Source organism: Monodelphis domestica, chromosome 6 (genome assembly GCF_027887165.1).
Source record: "Monodelphis domestica isolate mMonDom1 chromosome 6, mMonDom1.pri, whole genome shotgun sequence".
Lineage (NCBI taxonomy): Eukaryota > Metazoa > Chordata > Mammalia > Didelphimorphia > Didelphidae > Monodelphis > Monodelphis domestica.
Genome location: NC_077232.1, coordinates 300,689,796 through 300,714,242, shown reverse-complemented (window position 1 = coordinate 300,714,242; position 24,447 = coordinate 300,689,796). Strand labels below are relative to the sequence as shown.

Genomic DNA, 24,447 nt, shown 5'->3' with positions numbered 1-24,447 from the left:
ATTCAACAATCTTCTCTTATAACATGGAATGAGGACAGGAAAAGTCAAGTTAGTCTGAACTAACTTGTCATCTGTGGTAGAAATAGGTTTTTAATCCATCAGGGGTCAAGTCAGAGCAGTGCTGTGGAGATTGTGTTGCATTTGAAGCCAGAGAACCTGGGTTCAAATCCCGCTTTTGCCCACTACCTCTATACACATCCTGAGCAAGGCACTTTTTCTGGGGCTCAGTGAACTCATCTGTAAAGTAAAAAGTTTGAATTAGATGATCTCTGAGATCTCTGCCAACGCTAAATCTATGATACTCATCCCAAATGTCTTAACGATAGCCAAGTCCACTCCAGAGCAGAGCCAGCTGGTCACTGCACAAAATTATTTAGAAAACTTTTCCTGTTATTTATTAAGTGAAGAAGTTCATGCTGTATCTCAGAGGGACCTAAAAAAATCAGAGGGACAGATTTTTCTGGATGTAACAATAAAAGATCTGAGCTTCAAAATTAACAACAGATGCCGTCTCTCTGCTTTATATTTATTTTTTTAAATTGCTTTACTTTATAATTAACAACAATCTTTTCTTTCCTTCTTTCTCCCCCTCCCTAAGAAATATTGTGGGAAAACAACCCCTTTTTATAGTCAAGCAAAATAAATGTCTGTCTTGACCATATCCAAAAGTATCCAAGGCTCGTTATGCCTCCTGATCTCTGTCTGGAGGTCGGTAGCATACTTCATCCTTATAGCCCCTGGAATAATGGATATTCACCATGTCGAAGAGAGTTCGTAAGTCTTTCAAAGTTGTTTTTCTTTACGATGTGGTTCTTCTTATATAAATTATTTGCCTGGTTCTGTGAACTTCACTTCCTATCAGTTCATACAAGTCTTTCCAGGTTTCTCTGGAAAATATCCCCTTCAGTATTTCTTACAGAACAATACTATTCCATTCCATTCATACACTATTACCGGTTCCGCCATTTTGCAGTTCATGGGTGGGCACTGCCTTCGTTTCCAGTTCTTTGTCCCTACAAAAAGATCTACCACAAATATTTTGATTGCGTGGGTCCTTTTTTTCTTTCTTTGATCTCTTTGAGGCACGGGCTTTAGGCCTCTTCTCTCTCCAATATTCTGGGACTTCCTTTGATTTTTTGAAATTTGCTTTAAGCTCAAGTCCTCTTCCTGATGTTTTTCCATCACATGGGGAATCCATTAGATAGTCATGAGGAAGGAAGGAAAGAACACGCACTTATGCATGCTGTGTACACATATGTCAGGTACTGTGGGCTGGAGACACAAAGAAAGATTTTGGTTGTTTAGTTGTTTTCAGGTATGGCCAACTCTTCATGACCCCGTTTGGGGTTTTCTTGGCTAAGATAGTGGAGAGGTTTGCCATTCCTTCTCCAGCTCTCTTTACGGATAAGGAAACCGAGACAAACAGGGTTAAGTGACTTGCCCAGGGTCACACAGCTCGTGTCTAAGGCCAGATTTGAACTCATAAAAGTGTTCTTCCAGACTTCAGGCCCAGAACTCGATTCACTGCACCACCTAGTTGCCACACAGCAAGACGCTCCTGCTCACACAGAGCTCATGTTCCAACCAGGAAGACTACCATGTAGGAGAGGGATGGTGGTTAGGCAGAAGAGCTTTGATCTCTGAGGGACTGGAGAGAGGATCAGAGTCTTAGAACAACTGATGGAGGTGCCTTCCCTGGGGATGGCAGGGAGGATTCGATGATTGCCCTCAGTAAAAGAGGACGGAGATGTGTTGGTTTGGGCCAAAGAGGCTCAGAAAATACAACGGTGGAGATCGGGGTGGCGATGTGGGTTGCTCAGAATCTAGGGATACAAACAAGCAGACTTTCTTCAAAATATACTTAAATGCCCCCCAAAAACCAAGTTCCCAGGGTGACGAAAGGGATAAAAGGAAGCGAAAAGCAGATAAATGCTACTGTCAGGCCCAGGAACTCCCCGCTAGAGTCAGGATACCACCAATAGACAGTATGGATTCTAAGACAGAAGGAGAGGATGAAAAATAATTATGCCAAATTGTATGACCCTGGGTAAGTCACTTAGCCCCCATTGCCTATCCCTTCCTGATCTTCTGCCTTGGCACCGATACACAGTACAGCTTCTAAGAGAAAAGGTAAGAGAGGGCCGGTTTCTCCTTTCCCAGGCTGAGCGAACTGTTTCCCTTGCCGGATGCCACGGCACCTTTGGTGAGGAAATGCGGGACTTTGTCTCGCTTCACGGGGAAATGGCAGAGGCGGACGCGGGGGGCGTTTTTCCTCGGGGAGACCTCGGCAGTGACCCCGGAGCGATTAGTGCCGGGCCGGGCTCCGCACCGGGCAGCCGCACCCAGGCCTGCCTGGAGCGGGAGGAGGGGAGGCGCTGGAGGAACAATGGGCGCTCTGTGCAGGCTCCCCACCGCACAAGCCGGGACACCCTGCCCGAGGCCGGACGACTGCACACACCTGTTTTCTGTTGGCTGGAAGTAAATCACGGCTATTGTGGAGACACTCGGCTTGGCTCCGGAGCCACGCTGGACTGAGGCCCTTGTGCTTTCACACATTCCCATTAGCTTTCACTGGGGCTGGGAGGGCGGCCGAGGGGGAATGGGCCCGAAGCACTGAAGTGCTCCTGGGGATTCTGGGATCTGCCTTGGCCTAGCCATTCCCACAAGGAGCCAAATCACAACCCACTCCACAGGATCCTGGATGGAGACCCGAAGGAGATCTTTAAGGTCATCAGATTAAATTCCCCCCATTTTACAGATAAGAAAACTGAGGCATAGAGAGGCTACGTAACTCAGCTTGGGCTATTCACTCTGGAAGTGTCTTAAGACAAAATTTGAACCCAAGTCTTCTTGACTCCAAATTAAACACTATCCATACTGATATTTCTTAGCTGCATGACTTTGGGCGAGTCACTTCAACAATGCCTGCCTCGGTTTCCCCATTTGTAAAATGGGGGTGATAATAGAATCTATGTTTCAGGGTTATTATAAGGACCAAATAAGATATTTGGATTTGGTTTTTGGTTTTTTCCCCCTATTTAAAACCCTTACCTTCTGTCTTAGAATCAGTATTGTGCATTAGTCCCAAGGCAGAAGAGCAATGGGGTTAAGTGATTCACCCAGGGTCACCCCGCTGGGAAGTATCTGAGGCCAGATGTGAATGATTATTCTTGAGTGACTTGCCTAGAGTGAATGGCAGAGCCAAGATTCAAACACTGTTCTTCCAACTCTGAGGTAAACCCTTGGGGGCAGCTGGGTAGCTCAGTGGATTGAGCCAGGCCTAGAGACAGGAGGTCCTGGGTTCAAATCTGGCCTCAGACACTTCCCAGCTCGGTGACCCTGGGCAAGTCACTTGACCCCCATGGCCTAGCCCTTGCCACTCTTTTGCCTTGGAGCCAATACACAGTATGGATTCTGAGATGGAAGGTAAGGGGTTAAAATAAAGAAAGTAAGTCCTTTTTCCTATGGTTCTAGAATCCCAGAATTAGATCATTCTAGTTCAGAGTTGAAATTAGTTCCATCCTAGTATTATTGCAAGAAAGCCCAGAGAAGAGATTCAAGGGGAACCAGTGCCTTCAGATCCTCGGAGGACTCCAGCGCGGAAGAGGAATGAGCATCATCTGCCGGGTCTCCAAAGACACTTCAATTGTATCAAGACGGCTGATGAGCACAGCCAGCCCTGGGGTCTGGTATCTAAAGGTGGTGAAGAAGGGCTTTGGGTGAATAATAATTTCCATCGTTCTTCCCAACAGCCCTGTGAGGTAGCTGCTGTTATTATCCCCATTTTACAGATGAGAAAACTAAGGCAGAGAAAGGTTACATGACTTACCCAGGGTCACAAAGCAAGTCAAGCCTCTGAGGCTGGACTTGAACTCACATCTTCCTGACTCCAGGACCAGGGTTCTTTCTATTGCACTACCCTAAAAAAATGCCTTAATGCATCTCTTTTTCTTGCCACTCTATCCTTATCCCTTCTCACCCTCCAACTCTCTGCTCCCCCAGGGAAGAAAAGGGAAAACAAAAACCAGGTTTGGGTAAACATGTGGATAGTGCAGCCAAGCACATTCCACACTGACTGGTGCTGAAAATGGATGGCTCCGTTTGCTCCTGTCTCCTTGGAGAGATGGGCTGCATCCCTGCTCCAGCACCGGTCCTGCCTGCCTTTGGAGCTGGCCCGGCGCACCGTCATCCTTCTTTTTAAAGGCTTTCCTTGACTGAAGGCTCATTTGACACGGAGCGAGCAGCGACAGAATCCTTTCAAAGGTCCAATTAGAGCCCAACGTTCCGAGGCTTAAAGCAGCCCGACCCGTCATCGTCCCTGGAGGTCCCTGGGAGCCATCATTCTGCGGCTGTGTCATCTGAAAGCCCTCATTTATTTGGAATTGCTTTGCATAGCAAGCCAGGGTGCTGCAAATCCCCCCATGTGGGTGATGCAGGTAAATGGAGAAGGTTCTTGAAACGTGGAAAGCAGGAGTCTGTCCCCTGCGTGTGCCGTCCTAAGCGGGTGGCACGCTCTCCATACCCTCATATTTCTCCTCTGCCGGCCCTTTCTCTCAGGGCAGCCTGCACCCCACTCAAATGGCCCCATCTGTGGGGCTTCAGTGGCGGGCAGCAGGATGGGGCTCCCAGCTGATTCTCAGTTCCTAGAAGCCTGCCCTCATTTGGTGTTCTGCTCCTAAAATGCTAGGAACGTTCAAGAGGAAGTAAGTTATTGCACGTTGATCAAACCTTTACTATGGTCCAGGCATTGTTCTAAGCACTGGAGATGCAAGGAAAGGGAAAAGAGAGCCCCTTTTCTCAAAAACAGTCTAATGGGATGGGGCAGTTAGGTGGCTCAGTGGATTGAGAGCCAGACCGGAAGATGGGAGGTCCTGGGTTCAAATCTAGCCCCAGACACTTCCTAGCTATGTGACCCTGGGCAAGTCACTTAACCCTCATTACCTAGCCCTTCCTGCTCTTCTGCTTTGGAAGCCATATTGAGTGTCACTTCTAAGATGGAAGATAAGGAGTTGGGATTTTTTTTATTGGGGAGACAACATGCAAACAAAAAGGAACAGACAGGCTACCTGGAGAAGAAATGGCAAGTACGCAGCAGAGGGAGGCACTAGAAAGAAGAGGGATTGGGAGAGGCTTCCTGTAGAAAGTGAAATTTGATGTGGGACTCACAGGAGGTAAACGTGAGGAAGGAGAACATCCCATGGAGGCGTCATACCTAGAGTCAGAAGGTGGAGCAGCTTGGGTGAGGAAAGGCAAGGAAGCCAGTGTGGCTGGCTTGCAGGAAGGAGAAAGTTAGAAAGGGGAAAGAATGAGCAGACCACAGCCTGGATTAAAAAAGGAAAGAGGAGATCTCCGAATGGTGGCATTGGAAAGAACTTGAGAGGCCATCTAGTCCAACCTAGACTTGAAGTGGAGCCATCCAAAAACCATTCCCAACAAGGGATCAACAAGCCATTGCTCCAAAGCTCCAGGGTACCACCTCGTAATTCAGCCCATCTCACTTTGGGAAAACTCTCAGTTAGCTAGTTTCTTTCCTCTGACCTCAACCCTAACTTGGCTTCCATCATGATTGCTCCTGTTTCTACCCTCTGGGTCACGTAGAATCAGTCTGAACCACCTTCCACATGGCAGGCCTTCAGATCCTCAGAGAGAAGTCTTGATTGGGCTTTCATGTCTCCAGAAAAGAAATTCCTTCTCCTGAGCCTTCTATGCCACAGACTCCGGATCTTTCCCTGTCCCCGTTGCTCTCCTCTTTCTCAAAGACCAATGGCACAGGTGAAGAAATTATTCTTGGAAAGGGAAAAGAGGGCATGAGTGATAATGGGTGGAAACCCCAAAACAATTTGAGTGGGAGTCTTTGGAGAAGTTTTTGGAGAAGTAAAGTCACCTCCTAAGAACGGGAGTTAGGGGAAGGATTCAGGAGAGAGGGGGGAAAAGGGTAATTAAAGAACAAGAGGCGTGACACCAGTAGAGCCCTTGAATTCGTAGTGGACCCAGTCACTGTGGAGTCCAACCAGCAGGCTTTAGAGACTTCGATATAGGCCTCACCCACACCTAGCCATCCCCTTTAACAGAGAAGGAAACTGAGATCTAAACAGCAGAAGTGACTTGTCCAAGACCACCAACATAGGGTATAAATCCAGATTCTTTGATGCTTTGTCCTCTTTTCTCTTACACCATGCTTGGGATTTATACAGAGGAAAAGGGAGACTGAAGAATCCTAAACCAAAATAACTAGGAAATCTCACTCTCTAACAAAGTATGTAGAATGCATTTCAAAGCCAGGTATCAATGATTTCAGATTCTCTACTCTTTGAGATGATCATGTTCTATTTTAGGTTAAGATGCATTTATTTTCTCTCCTTCCCACTGTTATGGCAGAAATAGGAAGGCATTTCAGGGTAGTCAAAGTTGGTTTGAAGAGGCTAGCATGACTGCATGCTAAGAACTCTAAGACAGGAGATTCTGGAATGTGGGAGGAGAGATTTTGAAGGAGCAACTGCCAAGGGTGCTCCTCTTGTCTTGGAGCTGAGAGAGGAAGGAGCTCATCTCTACTGATCCTGCATCTACCAGACTGTGAGTGAGAGAAGGGAAAGCTTTTGATTTCTTTGGAAAGACCTTTCCTCACCAGAAGAAGCCATCCTGAAGAAGGCCCTGAAGACTCCCAACCTTGACAAAAGAACATCTTGGTCCAGGGGCTTGTTGGTGTGAGGGCTGAGGGTCAAGCTAGGTTCAACTCCAACATCTAGCGTTCATCCTTTTATCCTGAAACTTGTCACATCCAGATAAACCAACAAAGGAAGGATTTATAGTGTCAGGAAGAATAGAGGGCTTGGGGGGTGGGTATTAGTCAAAGCAGGAAGGGTTTTTAGGGAGCCTCAAGAAACAGAAGTGTCCACCTTGTGGTGGACTCAGAGGGAAGAGGGAAGCAAGAGAATTAGTGATCCTAAATCCTCCTTACCTCTTATTTACCAATAAATCTGTTACTTTTTACAACAACTGCTTGGAAGACTAATAGTTGTGGCTGGCATTGTAGTAATGCACAGACTACTTTGCTGCACTAAAGGGGAACTGAGGTATCATCCACACACCTCCGTGTACCCACTATTTCAATCCACTATTTCACCACCTCTATCCCATTAGGAAAAGAAAAAACAAAAACAAAGACCCTCTAAGAAATACACATTGTGAAACTAAACAAATCTCTACCTTGACCACTTCTAAAAATGTGCCTCTATTTTTCATCTTGAGGTAATCACAACTCTGTCAGGAGGTGGGCTGCAGGTTTCATCCTGGTTCCTTATTGCATCTGTTCATCAGAATTCAAAGTCTTTTAAAGTTGTCCTCCCTGAGTTTTTTAGAAGTCTTTAAAGATGTGTTGACCTGGAACTGATGGTCCCTAAATCCCTGAGCACTTTGGGCATGTTCTGATTCCTAGTAAATTAACTATTCAGATCTAGATTAGCCTGGGGGCTGTGTTAATTATTATTTTGTAGTATTTGCCTATTACTGCATATTATGCACACTCTGCCTCTCTTCCTGGATATCGAGAATCCCATCCAATAACCATTTTTTTTTTTTAAACCCCTACCTTCCGTCTTGGAGTCAATACTGTGTATTGGCTCCAAGGCAGGAGAGTGGTAAGGGCTAGGCAATGGGGGTCAAGTGACTTGCCCAGGGTCACACAGCTGGGAAGTGTCTGAGGCCAGATTTGAACCTAGGACTTCCCGTCTCTAGGGCTAGCTCTCAATCCACTGAGCTACCCAACTGCCCCCTCCAATAACCATTTTTAAATGCCAAGAGTGTATAAGGCACTGGAGGTAAAGAAGGAAGGAGGAAGAGAGGGAGAGAAGAAAGAAGGGAGGGAGGGAAAAAGGAAGGGAGGAAGGAACAAGGAAGGAGAGCTAGGGAAAGAAGGAAAGGATTTATTAAGCTACTTTACATGTTAGGCACTACTAAGAGCTTTACATATATGATCTCATTTGAACCTCAAAAGCAGTCTTTGGGGGTAGGTGCTATGATTATCCCCATTTTACAGTTGAGAAAACTGAAGCAGACCAAGAGGTTTAGTGACTGGTCCCAGCCAGTCAGTGCCTGAGTATTTCCACAGTGACCTGAGGAGACAGCCCATTAACAGCTAGTGAGATGAGAAGTCTTCCCTTGAGGTGGCCTGGAATAGAGCAGTAATTTTGAACTTGAAATCGGGCAGACAGCTTTAGATTCTGCTTCCAGCACTTACTAGGCAACGTTTCGCCTCTGTGCAAGTCCCATGGCCTGTCTGATTCATTCTTCTCATCTGTAAAATGGGGATAATTATATCTCCTTGAGGCCAGGGACCATGTCCCCCCCCCCCCCGTTCTTTGTATCCCCAGCACTCAGCATAATGCCTGGCATACATTAAATGCTTAATAACTGTTGGTTGACTGGCTGACACCACTCTGTTGCATCTTCTTCTTCAGGTCCCAATGCCATCATGCATGTAAAGTGCTTGGCAAATTTCAAGGTGTATAAATGCAAGCTAAAGGCAGTGGGGTATAGTAGAGACACAGCTTTGGAGACTGGATGGCCAATTCCAGGGGCCCTCTGTCCCAGGCTGCCCGTGAGGCCTGGAGCCAGGCATTGGACTGTCCAGGGCTCCTCTCTAAGAATATATGTTCCAGAAAAGGCAGTTCTCGTTGTCATCATCATTGCTGGCAACAGTAAAGAGGGAAGGAGGAAAGGCTCGTGCAATAGCTTGTGCATTCTGGCAACAGCAGAGAAAGTGGTCTTAACTGAAAAGTAGACTAGAAGGAGGGGAGATGGGAAACCATTTGGGAGGCGTAGGTTGAAGCCAGACTGAAGGTCTAGTAGAGGCATCAGTATGTATTTTAACCTGGAGACAATAGGGTGGACCTGAAGATTCTTGACTTGTGCAGTGACATGATCAGGCTGGGGCTTTAGGAAGATGCTGGAGGGATGGAAGACACAGACATTGGGGGGAGGGAGATGGGGGGGGGAGGAGACAGAGACAGAAGGGGAGAGAAAGAGAAAGAGAGAGAGAGGTAGATAGATAGGGGGTGGGGAGATGGAAAGAGTGAGGAAGCAACCAGACCAACTAGACGGTGATTACTAGACCTGCCAAGAAGTATTAGGGCTTATCCTAAGATGGTTAGGCATATGAGTCAAGAGAAGGGCTTGGATGGCTGCAGAGGTGTATTGGATCTAGATTTTCTAAAGCTCGGTAACCAGTTGGCTGTGATGGTTGATGGACAGTGAAGCGTTAAAAATGACTTGGAGATTGTGTCCCTGGATAATGAGAGATGGATTGTGATGCCTTCAACAGAAATAGGGAAGTGGGGCAGAGTTTAAAGTGTGCTGGTTTAGAGAAAGAAGGCAATTTCATTTTGGATATGATGACTTTAGTGAAGGTGCCTTTGGGACATCTAGGTGGAGATCCAGGAGTGTGTTGGGAAGCTGATTGTTAAATTTTTGGTAAGCATTTTGTCCCTTCAAAATCAGTAAATGATAGAAATCAGGGCCTGATTTAATATTTTGTTGATTGCCTAGGATTAAGAGTGATAGGGAAAAGGTTAATTATGCAGATTATTAATATTATTTAACGATAATGAGTATTTTTTCAAAGCCGATTGTAATACACTTTCCAGCATGCCACTCTGAATCTCATATATGTTCTCCTGGTTACACTTTCGCAGTCACCTTGGTCCACTGCAACCCCAGGATCTTTGTCAAACAGCTCTCTAGCCTAAGTGAGAAGAGGGACTGACTTTGGAGAATGGCCATGTGTGTGAAGATAAGGGGCAGATCTGAGAGACGCTGAAGAGGCAGAATGTACAGGAAATGAAGCCCTTCTCTCCCTGCATCTGTCCCCTTAGTCTCTCCACACCCAGGAATGGGTGGTAAGAGTCTAGCGGCTGATATGAGCTATCTTTAGATATCTGGAGCAGCTGTGGAGTTGGGGGGTTGGAGAGGGATGACTCACTCACCACTGCCAGCTGTGATGAGGGCCAGCTGCAGCAGCCTGTGCCCATCAGTGAGGAACCTGGCATGGGAATGCCTCCTGTGCCCCACAAAAGGGGAGTGAGTCACTTGGGCTAAAGAAGAAGGGAGTGAAAACTCTGTCACAAAGCACATGTACACCTATGTGCATTCAGTTGTTGGCCTTTTGGTCAACAGATAGAGGAAGACACACCACCTACAGCACATGACAGTAGCCAGTTTGGCCAAAGACAATGGGCTTGGGTATGATTGGTACCATGGTTTGTAACATCACATTTGGTAGAACTTTATACTCTAAGTATCAAAAATAGGTTGTCCTGGGGACAGCTGGGTGGCTCAGTGGATGGAGAGCCACGCCTAGAGATGGGAGGTCCTGGGTTCAAATTTACCTCAGATACCTCCTAGCTGTGTGACCCTGGGCAAGTCACTTCACTCCCATTGTTTAGATCCTACTGCTCTTCTGCCTTGGAACCAATACAAAGTACTGATTCTAAGATGGAAGATGAGTCTCCTGGTTTGTTTGTTTTTTTAAAGAATAGGGTATCCCCTCTTCTAAAAGAATAAATCTTTTAGATAAAAGGATTTTCATGAAAAATGAATCTCTTAGATTCTTAGAATCAGCATGGTGAAGAGGATACATGGTCCTCCAAGCCTGGAAGATGTGAACTCAAGTCAAGTTCTTTCTGATATGCGCAACTTGCCTATATGAAAGTCCTATTACCTGTGGGTTTTCCAGGCAGCTCTCTAAGCTGTCAGAGTTTCAGACAAGACACCAGCTTCTAGATGGACGGAATCTGAATCACAACAGAGAAGCAATGAGAATCAATGTGGAAAGCAAAATCAATGGCCTTGACAATTGGGTACAAGACTGCCTTTCTTTGTACACCTGGTGTTTAGCAAGAATCCTGGCACTCTTTATAAATCCTTACCAACTTGCCTTTGATTTGAAGTGCAGAGATCTGTAACCAGAAATAACCACTGGGTACGGAGTTATGTGGTAAGAGGGAAAGATTCTCATACTCTTGGCTCGCCAAAGTCTGTCATCTTCTAATGCAAAAGTTTACCAATCCTATCTATCCCCGATCCAAAATAAAACTACCAAAAACTCAAGATCAAATGCAGACCTGATCATATTGAAACATAAGTAAGAGAAATGAATCTGAAAATTCCCAACATCATTTTTTGCAAAAATATATTTCTTAAAAAGCAGAACTAGAGAGTAGAAAGAATATTGTGTGCCAGGGAAAATGCTCAGAATTCTAATCCTATGGTGAAGACTGGTAGCTCAGATGACTTGCTTATGCTATTTGCCTCAGTTTCACCATTTGTCCAAAATTGTCCATTTCCCTTGCCCATTCACCATTGAGGCATGGCCCACAGTCCTAGAAATCTGATCAAGTTCTCTATATTTTTTAGACAGGAGACCTCTATCTAAGAGGCTGTCAACTTTTTCCCCAATCTTCTGCTTTCTTTCTAAACTTGGCACCAACTGTTTTATTTGTACAATATGACATTTTAATTTCATGTATTCACAAGCATCTATTGTACACCGTTACAATGTTCTCTATGTCTTGTTGATTATTTGCAAAGCTCTTAGCACACGGATTGGCTTGTAGTAGGTTCAATGCAACTGCTTATTATCTTCCCTCCCATTCTACCTATACTGAGATTTCCTTTCTCAATAATGGGGATAAAAATATTTCCACTACCTGTACTAATTGCTGTTAAGAAACTCATAGATGTAAAATGCTTCTTATACAGAGCTCTGGAAAGAGAAGTAGGAGAAGGGAGAAGAAAAGCAATAAAAAATAAAAATGATTTAAGTTTCCAGTTTGCAAAGTGCTTTATTTGTCTTGTCTTATTTGATTCTCACAACTGTTCTGGGAACTGCTCTGCTCCTCTTTATTATCCCCATTTTACAGATGAGGAAACTAAACCTAAGAGAGGTTCAGTGACTTGCCCAGGATCCCACAGTACTAAGTGGGACATGATTTGAACTCCTGGCTCCAAGCTCAGTGCTCTTCATGAGGCTAATAATGATCTTAGTCATTCAAATATTGCTTAGAGGTAGCAGTATTGGTGGTTTCTTGCTTGCTGACTCCACGGTCTTTCTTTCTATAGACATTAAGATTTAACATGACTTCATATGTAAAATGAGCAGCGATTGTATTTCCTGCCTTTTCAATAGGTGAGAGAGAGGGATAATTTGGAATTGAACATAAAAATTTGGAAATTAGACAGTAAGAAAAGTCTGTATTGCATTCCAGACTGGACTTATCCACCTGAGAATCAGCCACTAGATCATGCTCAATTTTCTGCAAAACACAATCTATAAAATCCATCATGAATGTCTAGTTTCTCTCTTGTCTTGTTAATAGAAGAGATTTCCTTTTGACTCACTTTTAGGAAAAGTCCTCTTAAATGGCATTGGGTTGATTAGCAACTCTGACTTCTACCCTGGATTGCCTGTCACAGCATGGAAGGGCCTGAAGACTCTCGAGGCCAAGCCATCAGTATAAAGCAGTGTAAGCTTGGGAGGATCCTACCAAAGAAGTCATTGCAGCCAAGTAAACTAAGTTCAGGAAGCCAACTTCTGAGGGATTTTTTTGTAAAGTGGAGATTGGTTTTAGTATCTCTAAAGGACCAGATGATAATCAAGTATTAGGGAGCAAGGCTCCCTATTGTGTTGGTCACAGAAGTGCCACAGACATCTTGATGTCATGATGCCATGAAATCATGATATCTGTAATCCCTGTAAAGGAAATGCTTTCTATCTAGACCTCAAGGCTTAGGATCAAAAGTTAGAGGAACAATTCTGAGCTTAAATGTTGCAAAAAATCCTGAGGAATTAGATCAAAAGAGAATTGGGGTGGGGGGAAGCTGGGTGGCTCAGTGGATTAAGAGCCAGGCCCAGAGATGGGAGGTCCTAGGTTCAAATCTGACTTCAGACACTATCTAGCTGTGTGACCCTGGGAAAGTCACTTGACCCCCTGATTGCCTAGTGTAAGGGGGAAATGGGATTAATTTTTAAAGGGTTGGACTTGATTAGTTAAGGAGTGTGGTCACCAGGAATTTAATTAATTCCAAAGAGGTTTTATTTACAATTTATTTACAAAATGTAGAAACAGTGAAGCAAGAAATCAGAGAGAGGATAAGGTAAAATATCTAGCCTGAGCACTAAGTAATTTACCTCTGGCCCCTTCCAGGCAAAGAGAATTCATTTCAGCAAGCCTTGGCAAAGCTGAGGACCCAGGGAAACCTCTCAAGAGTAGGTCCTTCCTGAGGCCAGTCTCTTCAGAGAAAAACCAACAGTTAAGAGTCAGCCTTTCACTCACCATGTGCCAGTCCAGTCAGCAGATTCTTTATCAGCCTCACCAGGAAAACAGGGGCTCAGGTTCAGTCAGGAGAACCTTCTGCCCCTCTTCACCAGCCTCAACTTGAAAGCATGAAGAATTGAATTCTCACAGGAAATAACAGCTCTTTTTAAAGACATTTTCTCTTGCATCACTTCCTGTGTCTTCCCCTAATTCTCCATCTACCAATCACAGTTGAAGTCCTGTTCTAGGACTGCCCAGAAGGCAGTTAGTCAATTCTGATTCATTCCCCACTGTCGCACACACAGACCTCCCACTTCACGATTAAGTGGGACATTTGCACTTTTGGTGATTAGATCTAAATGGGCAGATCTTCATACTTAACTTTTAAGTACTGTGCTTACACTTCTGGGGATTAAATCTAAAAATAGACAAGGGTTACAATTTAATCTTTACAATCAGGGGAGAGTTAAGTATTTTCATTTTTATAATCAGGGGAGAGTTAATTTTCATCTTCATACTAGCCCTTACCACTCTTCTGCCTTAGAACCAATATACAGCATTGATTCTAAGATGGAAAGTAAGGGTTTAAAAAGAGAGAGAGAGAGAGTTAGTAATAGAATTCTCATCACTGATTCTTCTGGACAAAGTTTGAAAGAAGATAATATGACTGAGAAAAGTGGCCATTAAATCTTTCCTTCTCTTACATCAGGTTGTTGGTGTGGCCCAGGCCATTAACAAGAAATCTGAAAATGGTGGCACATTCACGGAAAAAGATGAAAAGGTATAGACATGGACAATATATTTGTTTTCACACACACATATATAGATGGGTTTTGTTCCCATTGGATGCAAGAAATGTTGGAATTATGTTGAACTTGAAATGGATGGGATTGGAGGTAGGGGGAGTGGCATCAAAGTTGATGATTCAGATTTTTAAAAAATTTATCTTTACTTTATTCCAGTAACAAATTTACATATAAGTTTTTCAAAGTTATTTGATTGATGTTGTCTCTCCCCACCACCCTCCATGGAGTTGACAAGCAATTCCATTGGGTTATACATGTATTAGATAATTTGGGTTTTAGACTTAAGATTACCTGAATAGACTATCTGTGTTATTGGTTGGACCCTGGTGTAGCATTAGGGTTACAAAAAATTCCTTAGTTGAGGTCACATATCACTTTCAAGCTTATCAAAATGGTGGCCCCAATAAGTCCCAAGATTACACTTGGGGCTGCTTATGTTATGTAGCTTTCATCACCGGTGAAAAGCGATCGAGCCCTTGAATAGAAATCTTTGTGAGATCCACTTCAAATTTAGGACTCTGAGAAGAAAGTTTGGAATTGCTTGAATGGTGAAGCAACTTTAAGACTGTTTTATAAACTTTTTACACAGACATCAGGGCACCAAGATGTGAATCCAGGCTCAGTACTTGGAATGTAGTGTTGGAAAGAAGAGCAGTCAAGCTCTTTTTTATTGCTTATTTCCTCCTAATGAAGAGAGAATCAGTTCAGAAGACCCTTTCTGCCTGTCTGAGAACACACACACACACACACACACACACACACACACACACACACACACACACACACACACACACACACAAATCCTTCTGAGGCATAGTAATGGCCCAGCTAGCCCTGCATTTTGTCTAACAATGATCTTCAGGGTGTTTTGTGAAAGCACATCTTGGCTGCTGTCCACAATGTCTCTCTCAAGAGACTAAAGAGACCCAGCTAATTTTCTCCGGGTCTGTATGTAATCCATTAGTTTCTCTATGGGCAGGAATGGAGATTGGATTGTGATAGCATTGATATTTGGAGATCCTGGATGAGAAAACTCCCTCTTCCAATGCTGAGCAGCACCTCCTCTTGCACCATGGAGCCTTGCCTGGGGACCCACAGATGTAAACTTGATCAGAATCCCACCACCAAATTGTGTCAGAGATAGGGCTTGACCCCATCTCTTTGAGGGCAGTTCACTCTACTATGCCATGACTACCTTGCATTTATCTGATATTCTCAAACGTACATCTGTACATAAATACACACACACACAATCCTATATCCCCTTTCATTTGATTAGTGATAAAGTGTAATAATGAAAACGATGCCTAACTGTAGTATCCAAGCGACATTAGCAAAGTCACAGAAGTACTTCTGTCTTCGAATGAGTATCTTGCGTGTTACTCCAACAAAGAATGGTGCACATATCCTGCATATCCCTACCCAACGATACTGCTATATTCTACCAGGACTGCTCTCTTTTGCTTGTGTTTCTAACAGGAAATAGTTGAAATCAAACTCCTATCCTTAATGGTTTTCTGTTAGTCGAGAGTGATGAAAGAGCACGGTGGCTATTTCAGTATCTTCTTTGTCGTTGTCTGCTCTTTCTCCAGGATTTTGCTGCTTATCTGGCATTCTGTGGGATTGTTCTCCACAATGCCCAACTGTATGAAACATCACTTCTGGAGAACAAACGGAACCAGGTAAATCAGCGTGTATAATTCAGAGATTGGAAGACTGAAGCTTGGACGTGGTTATCCAGTATTCTGATCACTAACTCATTCAGTATTCTTATTCTTAGCTACCATATCTAGGGATAGGATCTAAAACTCGAAAGGAACAGAGAGGCCATCTTTAGAGAAATGGTGTGCTGCAGTGGACTCGAGAGTCAGGAAAACCTGTGTTGAAATTCTGCCTCTGACTTTTACTAGCTGTGTGGCACTGAGCAGTTCACTTCCCCTCTCAGGGCCTCACTTTCCTCCACTGTAGCATAAGGACTTTTAACTTGATGGCCAATGAAGCCCTTTCCAGCTGTAAATGTGTAATAAACACAGAACGTCCAACACAGCTGGAACACATCTTTTCCCAACCCTTCCAACAATCGAACAGGGCCAGGTCAGATGGGACTTTAAAAACTAAACAGAAGACTTTCCATCTTATTCTAGAGGCAATAGAAAATAGATTGAATTGATGTAGCGGATGAGTAACAGTCCATTCTGAGCCTATAGAAAGTTACTTTGGCAGCTGTGTGAAGGGGGTGGACTGCAGTGGTGAGACACAAATTGTAAAGCTATTGTGACCATCTAGACTGCTTTGTGAGTGCAGAGAAGGGCTAGCGTGTGAGAGATATTGTGAATGCAAAATAGCAAACTTCCAACTAATTGAATGCAGAGTGAGGGAGAAGAGCAAAGACTTGAGGATCGTGCCAAGGTTACAAACCCAAGCGATCAGAAGGACAACTGTACCTCGAGCATAAATAGGGAAGTTTGGAAGCGAGAAGCGTTTGGAGAGGGGGAGATAATGAGTTCAGTTTGGGATGTGTTGGGTTTAAGATGTCTCTAGGATATCCAATTTGAACTGTCCTACTAGGTGATTGGTAATATAGGATTGCCATTCAGAGAAGTGACTGGGACATAGATATATGTCCATATCTAAATAGAAATAATAGATACCCAGCATCTAATGAGATTGCAAAGAAGGAAACGAGAAGAAAGCCTTGGACAGAACCTTGAGGAACCTTGATGATCCAGCAAAGTAGAATGAGGAGGCTGAGAGATAGGAGGAGAATCAAGAGAGTCCTGTCATGAAAACAAAAATGAGAGACTATCCTGAGGACAGAAGGGTTGGCCAAGAGTGTCAAGGGCAATATCAAGAAGGATGATGAGCTCTTTCTTCGGATGATAGACCTCTTGGTGATAGATTTCTTTCAGAAAGATCTTTGGGTCAAAGGATACGAACATTTTGGTTATGTTGCTTTCTAGCAAATGAATTGACTGAGTTGACCCACTCACAAATATTTTCCTATCCTTTGTCTCCAATGATTTCTTGATTTCATTGACCTTTAAAAATATCATATTTGACCCCTCAGCTACTTTTGACACTGTTACCCTCTCCCCTCTCTCTGATAGTGTCTTTTCCCTTGGCTTCAACACAGTCCTCTTTTCTAGTTTTGAACTTTTTGATTTCTCTTCATTTTCTTTTCCTTTGTTTGATCCTAATTACCCCCCTTCCAATAGTATGGAACCTCTAAGAGTAAGTCCTGGTCTCCAAGGTCTCTTCTCTTCGACCTCTCTAGTTCTCCTCCTCCTCCTCCTCCCTTTTTCCTCCTCCTTCTTCTCTTCCTTCTCCTCCTTTCTTCTTTTCTCTGCCTGACTATCTGTCTGTCTGTCTGTCTCTCTCCTCCCCTCCATTTCCCCCAACTGTCTGTAATCCATTCCCATGGTCGTTGCACTTGACTCCCATATGTAGTATTCCTCTCCCTCTTGAACTCCAGTCCTTCATCACAAACTCTCACTGGTCATTTCCTTCCAGATGCCCTTTCCACATCTCAGACTCTGAATGTTAAATTTGGAACACACTCGGTGGTACATTCTGAAATCCATCCCTCCTCTGAACCTCTGTATTTCTGTTGAAGGCAGCAGCACCCAGGTCCATAGCTCAGAATGCATCTCCTGAATCCCATTCGATTGTAAGCTCCTTGAGATCAAGTCCGTATTTCGCTTCTTTTTTGACTCCCTGGTGTTTAGCAGAGTACCTGACTCAAAGTAAGACCTTAATAAATTTTTATTGAATGAATAAAAGAGTGATTCCCTTAATATCCAACTACTTCCTTAAACCATGAATGTCTCCCTCCCCGTTGAGAGAAAGAGTATATGCAATCAGTGTCTAGGCTGATAGAGAAAGATTAATCCCAAGTCATGTTTTATCCTTACTATAACCAGAAGAATTTAAAGAGAATCAAAGGGTGAATTTTATTTTATTTTATTTAAACCCTCACCTTCCACCTTGGAATTAATACTGTGTATTGGTTCCAAGGCAGAAGAGTGGTAAAGACTAGGCAATGGGGGTTAAGTGACTTGCCCAGGGTCACACAGCTGGGAAGTGTCTGAGGCCAAATTTTTAACCCAGGACCTCCCATAGGGTGAATTTTAGGTAGCTACATAGTATTTGGTATTGGAAACAATAATAGATTTTTGAATTCACAGAGACACTATCTGGCATAACAGATACTTGGAGTAAAGAAGACATGGGTTCTGATCCCGGGTACTTACTAGTTATGTGTGACCCTGGGTCAGTCACTTAACTTCCTTTAACCTCAGTTTCCTTATCTATAAAATGTACCTTCTATGGCACTTAACTTGTAAGGTTGCTATGAGGATCAATGAGCCAGTATATCTGAAACTCTTTACCAAATTGAAAGAACTAGAAAAATGTCAGTGAATGATGACATTCCCCTCTAGTGTTACTGAAGATGAATGCTGAGCAGCCATCTTGTCATTTGAAGTATTTGTTCATTTCTTCCCATGAGTATAAGAGGCAATGAGGAGCCTCTGGGGTTTCTTGAGCTAGAGAGATCCTCGATCAGATACTGTGCTTTAAGAGTATCAAGCTGGAGTTACAAAACCATGAAAGCAATAGACCCAAAGCCGCAGCAATGTAAAAAAAAGAAAAGCCACCTGAAAACAATCAAAACGGAGCGTGGTCCCAGAAAATGGATAGAAGACAGCTCTCCTTGGTCCTGGGCAGAAGCGGGGCGTCTCCAGGTTTGGAGTTTGCTTGGAGTGTCGGTCTTAGTTTTGTGGAAGCTTTTGTTCTTTCTTTCTCTTTTTGAACCTTTATTATAAAGCATGACTCATTCAGAAGGAGAAAGCATATGGGAGACATGCAGGTGTTGTTAAAAATGATAAAAATAAAAATCCATTTTTTAACAAAGGCGATAACAAGAATGTCAAATTAGCAGCAGGTGTGTTGTAGAGGCAAAGAGACCAATTAGGAGGCCCTTGGCTCTGGCACGACGTGCTGATAAAACGTTGTGGGCTACTCACTCAAGAGAAGCAGCTAGATGCCAGATACGTCATGGAGGTACCACAGGGCAACTGACTAGTTGTGAGCAATGAGGGAGAAGGAAGTCTTGGCTTCTGGGTTTTGAAGGTGAGTAACTGGAAGCACAGCGAAAGGTGGCTCTTGACATAGGGAAGTGTAGAAGAGGGACGGGTTTTGCAGAAAAGGCAATGAGTTCTATTTTGGACATGGCCAACGGGGAATGTCGACAAGGTGTCCAGTTTGAAATGGCCAAAAGGCAGTTGCTGATGTGTGTTTGGAGCTCCAGAGGGAGAATAAGACTGATTATGTGGATGCTGGACTCTTCTGCATAGAAAAGGAAATTGAATCCAGGATCAGTGATGAGATAAGAGATATTCTAGAGAAAAAAAGAGAGAAGCAGATCTCAGACATGGCACTGGGATTATACCTATCCTAGGATTTACTTTGTGCCAGGTACTGTACTAAACTCTGAGCATACAAGCAAGCAAGACAGCCCCTGCCCTCAAAGAGCTTACATTCCAGTGGGAAAAGACAACATATAAAGGCAAGTTAGAAAGAAAGTGAGGCATGTGCAGTGCCATGATGTAGATGGGGAATGACCTGAAGCCTTGGCTCCAAGCAGGATAAAACCAAAAGTCACCTAGCACAGCTGGACAACCCAAGGGCACAGGCCAAGGTTGCTTTGGGGGTGGGAGGAAATGAAGGCGATGGCTGGAGATGAGAGCCAGAGTACAGGCGACACGTCAAAGAAATTACTCTGAAAGATATGGATGATGATGATGTCCCTACAAAAGGAGAACAAGAAAGAATGACCAGCAGATAAGTGGAAAACCAGAAGACAACAGTGTAATGGAAAGTGAGGAAAAAGAAGCTCTCTAGGAAGAAGGCAAGTGACCAATAGGATGGCTAGCTAGAAAGATGGCTGTATAGATATATATATGTATGTGTATGTGTATGTATGTATGTATGTATGGATGGATAGATAGATGGAAGGGTGAATGAATGAATGGATTTAAGACTTACCGTTTCCAGGCACTGTGCGAAGATATAATTATAAGTAAGCAAGAGAATTCTTTCTGACACATAATTTACATTTTAATAGCAATAAACAACACATATGAGGAATGATAGCCAAGAGGGAGTGTTTATTGATGGGCATAGCTTTTCTAACGCCTTCCATTCTAGATCTATAAACCTGTAATCTTCTGATGGGCCAAGAGACTCAAAGGTGGAGGACAATGTGACATTGAATGGTTCACTCTTGGCTCAAGGCTCTGAAGGGAGAAAAATCAGACAAGAGCAGAGATAATGACCTAGGAAGCCATGAACTGGAACTTCTGGTGAGAGTGCAGACTAAGTCTAGGAAGGATGACACAAAAGGATAGAGAAAAAAGAAAGGAAATTATGGCCAGAAGAAATATCCAACGATGTGTCCTTTTTGATTATTAAAAAAAAGTGTGCTCTATAGAGTAAATCACAGTTTTGAAAGCTTTCCTCCGATGAGAAGTGTCTAATACATGTTCTTAGAACTTGAAAAAATTCCTTTCTAAATACGACCATAGAACAAAATTTCTTCAAGTACTTTTTAGACTATTAAGGTCACTTGAAAAAGAAAAAAATGAGATATATACTCCACAGGGGTTTTGACCACTCATATAGGATGTCCTATATAGAGTACAAAGGTAATAAGGATTCCAAATCAGGAAGTCTTAAGAAATGTTTCTGTTCATCTATTACATTTTATTAATTTCATGTAGCTCCAGAACATTTTAAGTCCTATTTGGTGAGATCTGTTTATAGTCAAAAGAGATTGACCTAACTATCCATGTAAGAAAAAACAAATGGATGAAAATTGCATATTGTTCAGACTTTGACATGCAGTCAGATGACTAATTTACACTGGTTGGGGTAAGAGTGCATGAAGTCAGGACTAGTACTATCAGAAGACAATGAGTTATATCGAAAATCAAATGGGAAATGGAACTAGGATGGATTATATTTAGGAAATATCTCAATCTTTTGAATAATCTCATCCTGATTCCTGAAACAAAATTCCATTTTAAAAAATATCAGTGTATTTCTAGTAATGTTGTCTGATTACCGATTTTGGAAAACCATGGTATAAGTAGTTTACAGCATATTCTCAATGATGACTTATAGAAGGCAAAGCCAAGATGGCGGCTTAGTAGCAGTGAAAGCTCAAACCACTCTGAGAATCCTAAACCAACCTTAAAATAGCAACTCAAAATGTCAGGAGTCACAAAACCAACAAGAAGATAGGGTGAGGGGTTTCTCCTGTGAAAAATAACTTGAAAATTAGGAGAGTCAACTTTCATGAGATAAGGGGGAACTGGAAGTAAAACTGCACAGAGAAGTGTGGGCTGACCACCCCTTACCTACTGTGCCAGGTTCTGAGCCTGGGCATAGGCCAACTTCAGGATCCTTGGACCCTCTCTAAATCAACAACAGAGCACCCCACACCCACCCATTATAGTTCGAAGCCCTGGCACCAGCCCACAATGAGGCCCCTAAAGTCTGTAGTGGTTGGCCCTTTCAATCCTGCTAGTGAAGTCCCTAGCCCCAGGGCAAAATATATCACAGTGCTGAATCCTGCAAGCCATCAATAGAGGAGACAGAAATATCAGCTTTCAGAACTCCCAGTCAACAGGGGAAAAAAAAGTCTGGGAAAATGAGCAAAAAGCAAAAGAAACACCTATCCACAGAAAAATTCTATGGTGACAAAGAACAAGGCACAGATTTAGTAGGGGACAGTGAGAGCAAAACAACCATATGCAAAATTCAAAGAAAAATGGGAATTAGTTTCAAGTACTGGAAGAACTCAAAAAGGAATTCAAAAATCTAGGGAAAAGAAAGCAATGCAAAAAGAAAATAATAGCTTAAAAAGTAAAATTGGTCAAATGGAAAAAGAAGCACAAAAATCCAATGAAGAAAGAGTTCCATGAAAAGTAGAATGGACCAAATGAAAAAGGAGGGTCAAAAGGTCAGAGGAAAAAGTCATTCTTCAGGGCAGCTGGTTGGATCAGTGGATTGAGAGTCAAGTCTAGAGATGGGAGGTCCTAAGTTCAAATCTGGTCTCAGACGCTTCCTAGCTGTGTGATCCTGGGCAAGTCATTTAACCCCTACAGCCTAGCTCTTACCACTTTTCTGCCTTAGAACCAATATACAATATTGATTCTAAGACAGAAGGTATGGATTTGAAAAAAAAAAAAAGAAAAAATCATTCTTTACAAATTAGAATTGGACATATAGAAGCTAATGACTTAATGAGACATCAAGAAAAAATAAACAAAATCTAAAAAATGAAAAAGGTAGAGAAAAGTATAAAATATCTCATTGTAAAAACAACTGACCTTGAAAATAGATACAGGAGAGACAATCTAAGAACCTGGAAGATTTTCTGGAAGGCAAGGGACCTGGATTTACAACCACAAATCACCTACCCATCAAAACTGACTATATTCTTTCAGAAGAAAGTATGGTCATTTAATAAAATAGAAGATTTTCAAGCATTTCTGATGAAAAGACCAAACTTAAACAGAATATTTGATATCCAAATACAAAATTCTAGAGAAGCACAAAAAGGTAAATTAGGAAGAAAAATTATTTAAGGGACTCAATAATATCAAATTATTTATATCCCTACATGGAAAGATGATATGTGTATCTCTTAAAATTGATATCATTATCATAGTAGTTAGAAAAATATATAGAGGGTGTCTTAGTAAGCTATTTAGGATGACATGAAAGAAAAGGGATGAAAAAGAGAATTGCATTGAAATAGGAAGAGAGAAGTAAAATGGGGTAATTATAAACATGAATGAGCAGGGTGGGGGAGATAAGGGTGATGACAGGTAATACTTAGACCTTACTCCCATTGGAATTGACTTAGAGAGGAAATAACAGCCAGATTTATTGGGTTATAGAATCCTGTCTTGGGGGAAGCTGGGTAGCTCAGTGCATTGAGAGTCAGGCCTAGAGATGGAAGGTCCTAGGTTCAAATCAGGCCTTAGACACTTCCCAGCTGTGTGACCCTGGGCAAGTCATTTAACCCCCATTGCCTAGCCCTTACCACTCTTCTGCCTTGGAACCAATACACAATATTAACTCTAAAGTGGAAAGTAAAGGTTTAAAAAAAAAAAGAAGTGGAATGCCAAGGTGGGTTTTCTGGCTTGCAGTCCTGTGCTTGACACACCCAGGTAGCATTTAATGTTACTTAACCAACTTCTGGCTTTGTTGCACACTGGCTTGCAGTGAAATCATTTGGTCTGGGTGATGATTCCCCATATTTTCAGATATCCAACAAGGTCTCTACCAGTTGGCAACCATGTACTACTACCATTATCTTTTTGGGAAGGGATAGAGACCAAACCTTTACCTCCCAACATTAGTGTTGGGAGCTCTCAGGGGAGTTCTAATAAGGCAAGTCAGCACCTTTTTAAAAAAATTTTTTTAGTTAAAAAAATGTTTTTAAATCCTCACCTTCCTTCTTAGAATTAATACTGTGTATTGGCTCCAAGGCAAAAGAGCGGTAAGGGCTAGGCAATGGGGGTCAAGTGACTTGCCCAGGGTCACACAGCTGAGAAGTGTCTGAGGCCAGATTCGGCACTTTCTCTACAACTTCTCATCAGAAAGATTTGCTTTGAGGACAAACAGGTTGTGACTTGTCTAGGGTCACAGAGCTCGTATGTATCAGAAGCAGAATTTGAATTCAGGTTTTCCCAGCTCCAAGGGTGGCTCTTTAGCCACTGTACCATACTATCTCTCCATTGGGTTTCTGTTTTTCTGTCCATTTCCAATATTTACATAGCAGTTGCAGACACCCTGCTGAAGGTAGTGATGTAACCATGGTCATCCTCAGAACATGGCTCAGTGCTCATGCCTGCATGTGGATGCACTGAAGTAGTCCTCTCATGCCAGGTCTGTACCTGATCTCTGCCCAGGTGCTGCTGGACCTTGCCAGCTTGATCTTTGAAGAGCAGCAGTCCTTAGAAGTGATCCTGAAGAAGATCGCGGCTACCATCATTGCCTTCATGCAGGTGCAGAAATGCACAATCTTCATAGTGGATGAAGATTGCTCGGTGAGTGCCAAGCTTGGCTTGCTTCTTGTCCTTCCTCCCTTCATTCCACCCTTCCTTCTCCTCTTGCAATACACCCTACCATGGAATGCAGCCGGTTGTGGCATAGGGAACCTTAAGCAGAATCGAGGACGTGACAGTCTTGGTAAGTGAAGAGGGGCCACTAACGGGAACTTTGTTGTTGAGTGATTAGGAAGAGCACGTCTTCCTGGA

The 24,447-nt window shown here is 43.0% G+C and overlaps 1 protein-coding gene across 4 annotated transcripts in view; it reads left to right on the top strand.

Annotated features, from left to right (window-relative positions):
* PDE5A (phosphodiesterase 5A) overlaps positions 1-24,447 on the top strand; it is a 166,047-nt gene that overhangs the window by 53,715 nt on the left and 87,885 nt on the right. For all 4 annotated transcript variants that reach the window (XM_007495546.3, XM_007495545.3, XM_056803498.1 and 1 more), the window contains exons 4-6: positions 14,020-14,091; positions 15,709-15,798; positions 24,100-24,237. In XM_007495546.3, coding sequence (XP_007495608.1) covers positions 14,020-14,091; positions 15,709-15,798; positions 24,100-24,237 — 300 coding nt within the window. The remainder of the gene's footprint in view (positions 1-14,019; positions 14,092-15,708; positions 15,799-24,099; positions 24,238-24,447) is intronic.